This window comes from Octopus bimaculoides, chromosome 22 (assembly GCF_001194135.2).
Source record: "Octopus bimaculoides isolate UCB-OBI-ISO-001 chromosome 22, ASM119413v2, whole genome shotgun sequence".
In the NCBI taxonomy this organism is placed as follows: Eukaryota; Metazoa; Mollusca; class Cephalopoda; order Octopoda; family Octopodidae; genus Octopus; species Octopus bimaculoides.
This window is the reverse complement of record NC_069002.1, coordinates 5,967,363-5,977,765: the sequence shown is the minus strand read 5'-3', so window position 1 is coordinate 5,977,765 and position 10,403 is coordinate 5,967,363. Positions and strand designations below refer to the sequence as shown.

Sequence of the window (10,403 nt, the reverse complement as noted above, 5' to 3'; positions counted from 1 at the left end):
TACAGGGGCTGCTGAAAAAAGCTCCAAGCATGGAGCGGAAGATAAAACCCACAATATAATCATGGCAATGAAAGATCGAATGAAAGCACGAGAAAAGAATAAACCTGAAATATTTGAGCTTATCCGGTGAGACTTTTTTTTTTCATCTTTGTTTACCATAGATTTAATAACTGATGCATGCGTCGTTAAGAACCTTGCTTTGCAACAACATGGTTTTGGGTTCGACTTCACCACATGACCCCTCCCTAGAACAAATGCCAGGTTTTTTTTTTTTTTTTTTTTGTAGAATAAATGGAATCCCAAATTCAGATTCTGCATAAAAAATTGGCACCAATATACCAAATTTGAAAATTTTCACTTTACTTTTAATATTTCCGAATCTGTAACAGCAACTGAAAGGATCCCAAACGCCTTTTATCATGGCTTTGGTTTTGGTTCACTAAAGCCTTGCAGACGAAATTCAACAGACCTCAGTTGTGTAGGAAACCTGTCACAAGGACCATTCATAGTTCTGGCTGGTAGATGTAATTCATTGCCCAATTTACTGACATCAAATGGCCTTAGAGGGTCTTTAACGAAGTCCAATCTCTTACTAGCATTTAGATCTGAGCTTTGGTGTGAGGGTAACTTCCTTCCTCCTTCCCCACCCCCATCATTCTCAGAGGCTATGAGAAATGGCTATGGGCGTTTCCCTTCTTCTCTAAGTAAGTGATATCTGAAAGAAAGAAAATTAATAAGTAAATATATATAACAGGGTGAGGCGTGGCTGTTGTGGTTAGACGTTTTCGTCCCAACCACATGGTTCTGGGTTCAGTCCCACTGTGTGACACCTTGGGCAAGTGTCATCTACTAAAGCCTCAGGCTGATCAAACCCTGTGAGTAGATTTGGTAGACGGAAACTGAAAGAAGCCCGTCGTATGTGTGTGTGTGTGTCTTTGTGTCTGGCTTCCAATTCCTGTTTTCTGATCAGAAAGCACCAGAAATGATTTTGTATTCCTAATTTGAGAATTTGGAATGGCAGGCATTCTGTAAAGCTGTTGGTAACACCATCAACTGCCAATCAATAAATGTATTGCTCAAGTCCAACTGGTGAATCTATCATCCTGCATTCGTTTCTATCACAAACTGACTCTTAAAACACATCATATCATTTCTCTTAGCCTTATCGACCACTCAGTCAAAGCAGCAAGTATTGTGTGGGCTGATGTGATACCCAGGAGCACAATTCTGTCGTCCAATAATTGATAGATGTCAGCTTTGAAAAAAAATTGATATCTGTATTTTATGAAATGCGTATGCATTGGAAATATTATGTCACAACAGAAACCATTTCCAACATCAAACGACTGAAGTTCCTCTGTTGCCCTCCTATGGACTTTTCTTGCCAAGTCTAAATCACCAATACAATAATTTATTCTGGATTTCATTTCATGTGTGTGTGTGTGTGTGCGTGTGTGTGTGTGTGTGTGTGCATGTGTGTGTGTGTGTGTGTATGCTGGTATGGATGTGTGGTAAGAAGGCGGTGAGCTGGCAGAGTTGTTAGCACGCCGGGCGAAATGCTTAGGGCTATTTCGTCTGTCTTTACGTTCCGAGTTCAAATTCCGCCGAGGTCAACTTTGCCTTTCATCCTTTTGGGGGTCGATTAAATTAAATAAGTACCAGTTACGCACTGGCATTGATGTAATTGACTTAATCCGTTTGTCTGTCCTTGTTTGTCCCCCTCTGTGTGTAGCCCCTTGTGGGCAGTAAAGAAATAAGAAGTTTCCTTCACAACCAAATGGTTCTAGGTTCAGTTCCACTATGTGGCACCAAAGCTGAGTGTTTTTTGCTTTCGCCCTAGGCTGACCAAAGACTTGTGGTAGAGGGAAAATGAAAGAAGCCCATTATTTATGTGTGTGCATGTGTGTGTCTATGCATGCATGCAAACGCTTGTGTGATACTCTCTTTTTGATTTGACATAATGCGATAGTTGTAAAGGATAGTCACCTTCATGCAAGTGAAGTCCTTAGATTCCAGTTTTCTTTGAAAGGATGTCTGATTATGGGAAAATATTACCTCACTTGGAAACAGGTGAAGGCTGGCATAGTTAATGGCATAGAAATAATATCTACAGAATAGCTAAGACAACTGTTGGTTGTAACCTTATAATAAAATCTTAATTCCTCTTCAGCTGGGAGCCACATCAATATTGAACAGCTGATCCAAAGATTTCCGTTTCTCTTGTCAATTTCTATCTATTTTTGGCTGACTATATTTTAACATTAGAATATCAAGCACTGGTTATTTTGGGTTTCCTGTATTCTCGCCTCAAGAAATTACCATTCTATATTTATGTATATATATTGAACTTTAAAATAATTTATTTAAAACCATCCAATATCTCAAACTCTGAGACCATTGTTGCAAGTAATATTATCTATCCTAAAAGTGACAAGGGAGTTCTTATTTGCCAGTCTTTTGTTTAGCTGTTTTTCTAATTCTGGCTTGATATTTCCAACAATACTGATTTTTTTTTTCTTGCCCATCCTCTCTGAAGATCTTCCTTTTTTTCTTGGAAATTTAATAAAAAAAAATTATCTAAAAAATGAAATAATCTATAAAGTTTCAATTTTCTTACAAAAATCTTTATAATTTTCTGTATGCATTTCTCCGTCTTTCTCGCTCTCTTTCGCTCTATTTCTCTCTCTCTCTTTCTCTTTTTCTCCCCCCCCCCCATATATATATATGTATATATATAATCTGCATTTCTTTACAAATTTTAGGCAAGTTTTTGGTGTTGATAAGAAATCACATTCAGGTCATATGAAAGCTGTGAAACAGAGCGTGCTTGATGGAACTTCGAAATGGTCAGCTAAAATTGCCATTACGGGTAAGTTTACATTTGAATTCAGCCCAGTAATTCTTCATATTTATTCAGGAATTAATTCATTAATTATCAACCCTTTGGCGTTCAGATTACCATGTCAAATGAAATGTATATGTATTCTAATTGCTTGAAATTAATTGTGCATTATATCTTTGCTTAAATATTTCAATGTGGTTGTTGCTTATTCTTACAGAGACATTGCAGAGAATATGTGGGAGGCTTGATTTGGCTAATCTTTAACCGGTAGACTATTTTGGCTGGATATGACCAATTTAAAAGCTCAAAAATTCATGAAATTATAGCACGTGTTTTTCTAATTACTAATGCCAGATATTAGGACTTAAAAGTGTATATATTTTTCTAACTACTTATGTTGGATATTGTGATATATATATATATATATATATATATATAAATATATATATATATATCATAATATCCAACATAAGTAGTTAGAAAAATATACATATATATATATATATATATATATATATATATGTGTGTGTGTGTGAAGGTACATGGCTCAGTGGTTAGTGTTGAGCTTACGATCACGAGATTGTGAGTTCGGATCCCGGACCGGGCTGCGTGTTGTGTTCTTGAGCAAGACACTTTATTTCACGTTGCTTCACTTCACTCAGCTGTAGAAATGAGTTGCGACGTCACTGGTGCCAAGCTGTATTGGCCCCTTTGCCTTTCCCTTGGATAACACTGGTGGCATGGAGAAGGGAGGCTGGTATGCATGGGCAACTGCTGGTCTTCCGTAAACAACCTTGCCCGGACTTGTGCCTCGGAGGGTAACTTTCTAGGTGCAATTCCATATATGGAAGACAACTCTTACCATCTCCCAGCATTATTATGACCTCATCAACATACTATAACCTTCACTATACCAACCAAAGCAGTAATGGAAGAATCAGTAAGGAAATATAGAATATTGTACACTAGTTGTCATAGAATGATTTATTCAATAAACTGACAAAAATATGTGGATTTCTAGAACTTTCTAGTTTATTGTAAATTGAAATAGAAAATTAAAATAAAATAACTAATGGATGCAAAATTATGTTAAATGTGTGTCAACCACCTCCCTGCTCATCAGATTCATGTCTGTTTGGCATCTAACTTAGAATCAGTCTTCTCTTCATATCTAATTAGCAGATAATCTGAAATTGAAGGAATTCAATATTATTTTGGAAGATTTAATTAATTCAATGTCTTGTTTGTTTAAATTTGGTTTGTTTTCTTTTCTGTTTTTTTTTGTTTGTTTGTTTTCGTTTTGTTTTTCGCTTGATTTATATTATTTTGTTTGAACAGAATATTTCTCTTTTCCTTTTTTTTTTTTAAGCAGTACTCTTGTTTTGAGCTTCTCTTTTTTACTAAAGATATTTAAATGTTTTATATCACTGCTCTGTCGTCATAAAACTGACTGTTAATTTATCAAACAAAATAGTATTTTATGACACAGCTCTGTTACAAAACTAAATATTTTCATATGGTTTAAGCCATGAACTTATTCATTCTCTAAACAATTCTATTTTACTATTTTTTCTACTCAATTACACATTTTACTTACTCATTACTCAACTATTTGTTTTGCACATGCCACTCAGTTATTCCATTCAGTTAATAATTCAGATAATAATTCTTTCAACTATAGGTACAAGGCCTGAATTTTTGTGGGAAGGGGGACAATTGATCACATTGACCCCATCACTTGATTGATACTTAATCTATTGTCCCTCAAGGGATGAAAAGCAAAGTCGACTTCAGCAGAATTTGAACTCAGAACATAGCGACAGATGAATTACTGCTAAACATTTTGCCCGGCATGCTAATGATTCTGCCAGCTCACTGCCTTAATTATGATAATAATAATCCTTTCTCTTACAGGCACAAGGCCTGAAATTTTGGGATAGGGATTAAGTTGATTACATCGACCCCAGTACTCCACTGGTACTTAATTTATCGACCCCAAAAGGATGAAAGGCAAAGTCGACCTTGGCGGAATTTGAACTCAGGATAGAGTGACAGCCAAAATACTGTTAAACATTTTGTCCAGCATTCTAACGATTCTGCCAGCTCACTGCTTTAATAATAATAATAATAATAATAATAATAATAATAACAACAACAACATCAGCAATGAAAGTTTGATCAATTCCTGTAAGTAAAAGCTTTCACATTTTGTGAAAAATGACCGAAACACCAACGTTTTCAGGTTTTGTCTTCTTTTCCAATGTCTTCCTTTGTTCATCCAACAATTTATTAGCATCAACTGACAGTTTTTGATATATAACTATACATGTGTGTATGTGCATGTGTATACATGTAGATGTGGGTGTGTATATATTTATGTTCAGACGTGTGTGTGTGTGTGGATGTGTGTGTGAATATATGTTCATGCGCTAATCCTATTATATATTCCAGAGATAAATTGCATAATTCCAGATAAAACTAATGTTGACAGCTACAGCTGTTGTTGTTTTGTTCAAATTGTGGCAAGAAAGGAATTAGCTTTCAAGAAATAAAGCAATTGTTTTTGTTTTATTGTTGGAAATGTGTGTCTGTGTGTGTGGGTGTGTGTGCTCTCACATGAGATATATCTATGTATCATTAAACTTGTGTGTGCGTATGTATGAGTGTATATTCACATGAAATATATTTATATGCATTCATTAAGTGTTTATGTGTGTGCTCACATGAGGTACATCCATATGCATTCATTAAATGTGTGTATGAGTGTGTTTGTGCTCACATGAGGTAAATCTATATGCATTCATTAAATGTGTGTGTGTGTGTGTGTGAGTACATGTATATACATATACTTGTGGATGCATGCATGTGAATCTGAAAATGTGTGTTTGTGTGAGTTGTGCGTACCTGTGTGTGCTCACATGAGGCATATCTACATGTACGTATGTAAATATGTTTGCATATATGTGTGAGTATAAATATATACATGTGGGTGTATGCATGTGAATTTGAATGAGTATATATATATATATATATATATATATATGTGCATGTGGGTGCATGCATGAAGCATATGTGTATGTCTGTACATGTGTGTCTGTGTGTGTGTATGCATGCTCACTTGAAGTATATTTATATGTATGCATGTAAATTGTGTGTGTGTGTGTGTGTGTGTGTACATGTATATACATGTATATGTGGATGTATACATCCAAATTTGAATGTGTGTATTTGTGTAAAAGTGCATGTATGTGTGTGAGTGCATTGTATATATGAACACTGACATATGTATATTCTATACATATGAATACATATATGTGTATGAAAATGTGTATGTTCTTATGTATCGTAACAATACTGAAACCAGTTAACATGTTCTAATAAGAAAATCTCTATTTGACATGTCAAAAATAATATTAATATTAATAATAATAATAATAATAAATTATGTTTTTATTATTTTACTCTTTTTTTCATATTTTTGAATTTCTGTTTTTCACCTGTTCCTGTAATCGTTGTCATAATCATCATCTTCATCATCATTCACCATCATCATCATCATCATCATCATCGGTTAAGCATTCTTATTGCTACGTGATGGATGTGGGGTGGCAGTGGTGGAGGGTGGAACCATAAGTACACTATTGTTCCACCCAGTTTCATTTCATCTCATCTTTGGGACCTAATCTTGCAATGTCTGCTATAATTAATTAATTAATTAGTTGCTTCTTCTGTCCTTCTTTGACTTATAACAACTCTCTCTCTCTCTATATATATATATATCTATCTATATCTATATATATATATATATATATATATACCAATATTCACGTGTGTGTGTGTGAGAAGGTTCATGGTTTAGTGGTTAGGGTGTTGTGTCCATGATTGTAAGATTGTAGTTTCGATTCTTGGACTAGGTGACGTTTTGTATTCATCATCATCATCATCATCATCATCGTTTAACGTCCGCTTTCCATGCTAGCATGGGTTGGACGATTTGACTGAGGACTGGTGAAACCAGATTCCCAGAATGTTCATCATTGAAACCGTCACAGAATTCACCATCCTACCCACTATAACCTTCACGCCCCCAACCAAAATTTTTTTGTGTAGAGGTAGTGCCGGGTGGTGGAGGTTGTGGGTGTGGTGATGGTTATGGTGGTAGGTGTCTTGTGCTTATGTTAAAAATCAATGCACTGTAGCAAAGAACTCAATAGATCTCTCGAATAATTTTGTTTATTCTCCATGAGCACAACAAAAGCCCAAAAAGCCATGATGAGAATAATAACAATAATAATAATAATAATAATAATAATAATAATAATAATAACAATAACAACAACAATAATACTCCGTTACCAGATTGTGCTGCTGTGAAATCACTTCATCATTGGATTATTGATTGACCTTATTAAAGTAAAGTTTAAATGGTGCCGATTGTTTACTCGTTCACAAGTGAAGGAGAGATTCTTGTGACGACAAACTGCTGTTGTATAAGAATATATTATATCAACAAGTCAAGCTAAACACACAGGTTTTTAATTTGATTTTGTTGTTTTTACTTTCATCTAATTATTTACATTGTCTTCGTTGAACTATTCTCTTTCTCTCTCTTTCACATTCTTAATAATTCTCTCACTGTAGTCTCTCTCAGTTACCTCACTTTATTCTAATCATTCACTCTTTTAGAAAAGCAAGAATAACCAAAGCAATGTAATTCACTATCAATCTATCTATCTATCTATCTATCTATCTATCTATCTATCTATCTATTTATCTATCTATCTATCTATTTATCTATCTATCTACCCATCCATCTGTCCATTATCATGCTTGAATCTCAGAGTACCAAGAAGTTTGAATCAAACTGCTTTGATCCATACACATACACACACAATCAAAAATAATACCATAAATTCCATTCTTCTTTTTAACATTTATATGTGTGTGTGTGTGTGTGAATGTTAGGTCCGTGACTTGCAGGTTAACAAGAACTGGTAAGCCAGAGGATGACTATGTATGTGTATGTATGTATGTATTCATGTACATGCATGCATGTGTGTGTGTGTAAGTGCATGTATATATATGTGTTTTTGTGTGTATATCCTCATCATCATCATTCTACGTCCGCTTTCTATGCTAGCATGGGTTGGACGATTTGACTGGGGACTAGCAAACCAGATGGCTACTCCAGACTTCAATCTGATCTGGCAGAGTTTCTACAGCTGAATGCCCTTCCTAACACCAACCACTCTGAGAGTGTAGTGGGTGCTTTTTACGTGCCACTGGCACGGGAACAAGACCACTGCTCTGGCAGTGATCCTGCTCGGATGGTGCTGTTAGCGCTCCACTGGCATGGGTGCCAGTCACCAAATTTGGTTTTATATATATATATATATCTACAGACACACACACACACACACACACACACACTCACATATATATATAAGTAATTTTATTGTATATATATATATATATATATATATATATATATACATACACACACACACACATTTGTATGTATGAATACACACAACTACGCATGAATTTATCACCATAGGGAGAGAGAAGAAAAACAGTTTATCAAGCAGGAATACATTACGCTGTAAATGTCAAACTTGAATTATCTCCATTTACACCAATGTGGAAATCTTGTCTATTGTTTCTCACGAGGCTGATAAAATAAATAGCAGAGCCATATGATTAGAGGTGGCAGCAGTGGTGATGTAGTTTTGTCTAAAAGCAAAATAAACCTTTGACAACAGTGCCCCAGCATGGCCACAGTCTGACTCCTGGAAACTAATAAAATAATCTCCAGCATTTTACATTTTAAGTAATTGTTTAGTTGATCTCTTATTACTCAGTGTTTGTGTTTATAACTAATTATTGATTTTTGTTTCAATATCCACTAAGGCTAATGTTCGTTTATCGCAGTAGACCTACACATAATTAATTAAATCAATAACGCTGTATTAATTACTTACACTCAACTAATCTGACTCAGCGGAAATTGAGCTCATGTCCACAGATCGCAGGAAGCAAGTGTTTAGGCTCTCTGCTGTCGTTGGCGTCTCAGATGTCGAGTATGGTTACTGCAAGAACTATCATTTCCTACTTTGTAATTGTTTGATAAATGAAACAGTTTTGTCATGGAAGAATCGAATTAGCCACATGTTTTAAAAACGTCTCTGTGTGTATGAAATTAACACTTGTATATCATCATCACCATTTAATGTCTGTTGTCCATGTGAACATGGGCTGGATAGTTTGACCATGGCTAGTAAACTGAGGGGCTGCACCAGATTCTAGTCTGATTTGGCATGCTTTCTACAGCTGGATGCCCTTCCTAATATGCCAACCACTCCGAGAGTATAATGGGTGCTTTTACATGCCACTGGCATGACACCAGTATCTGTCACAATTACAATTTCACTTGGCTTGATAGATCTACCTATCTATCTATCTATCTATCTATATGTATATATAAATATATATATATATATATTCATATATTTATATAAAATATTTAATCCATGACAGTCCAACGGTAACCATGTTAATCAACGAATGAAGAGTATTTATCCACCAATGAGATATTGAACACTCATTCTCACTGTATCTATAAAGATGATAGATAGATAGATGGATGGATGGATGGATAGATGGATGATGGCTGACTGGATGGCTAGATAGATAGATAGATAGATAGATAGATAGGTAGATAGATAAATAGATAGATAGATAGATAGATAGATAGATTGATAGACAGCCAGAAAGATGGCTAGATAGATAGATTGCCATATAGATGGTGAGATAGATAGATGAGAGGGAAGTTTCTGAGGGAGAGGGAGGAAGAAAGAGAGAGAGAGAAAGCAGAAGAAGAAAGAGAAGGAGTGCGAAGAAGAAGAAGAAGATTATGATGATTTGGTTGCACTGTCTAGCGACTTGGGTGACCACATAAAGTGTCCGTTCCTCTTCACTATATCTTCAGCCAGCATCTTCTTCAAGAATACAAATCAATTCATTTGATCTCCCTTTTCACCTGTGGCTTCTACAATCTGCCCTCTTCAGAAGAGTAAAAGAGATCTGAATAAATATATCAATAAACTTATAAACTCTCCAGCCATTTTCTTTTGAAGCTCGGTGCAGCTCTGCCGTGTTCACATGCAATAATAAATATATTTGGTTTGATTTCGGTTGCTTTCCTTAAGTCTTGTTTCCTTTCGCTTTGTTTCTTTCTTGTTTTTGTTTCATCGATGGCGATGACGATGACGGTATTCCATGCATTGGCTAGGACAAACGTGGGAGCGGTGGTGGTGGCGGTGGTGGTGGTGGTAGTGATGATAACAATGGTGGTTGTGGTGATGGTGACAATGGTAGCAACGATGGTGGTCATGGTGGTGGTCGTGGGGGTCGTGGCGGTGGTGGTTGTTTTGGTGGTAGTGTGGTGGTGGCGGTGATCGTCATCATCGTCTTGGTCGTGACAGTGATATTAGTGGTGATGGTGATGGTGGTGGTGGTAACATTGGTGGTGGCGGTGGTGGTGGTGGTGGTAACATTGGTG

At 35.8% G+C, this 10,403-nt stretch overlaps 1 protein-coding gene across 1 annotated transcript in view; it reads left to right on the top strand.

Annotated features, from left to right (window-relative positions):
• LOC106879696 (protein unc-13 homolog B) overlaps nucleotides 1-10,403 on the top strand; it is a 221,764-nt gene that overhangs the window by 117,793 nt on the left and 93,568 nt on the right. The window contains exons 11-12 of the mRNA XM_052975641.1: nucleotides 6-126; nucleotides 2,763-2,869. Of these exons, the coding sequence (XP_052831601.1) occupies nucleotides 6-126; nucleotides 2,763-2,869 (228 nt within the window). The remainder of the gene's footprint in view (nucleotides 1-5; nucleotides 127-2,762; nucleotides 2,870-10,403) is intronic.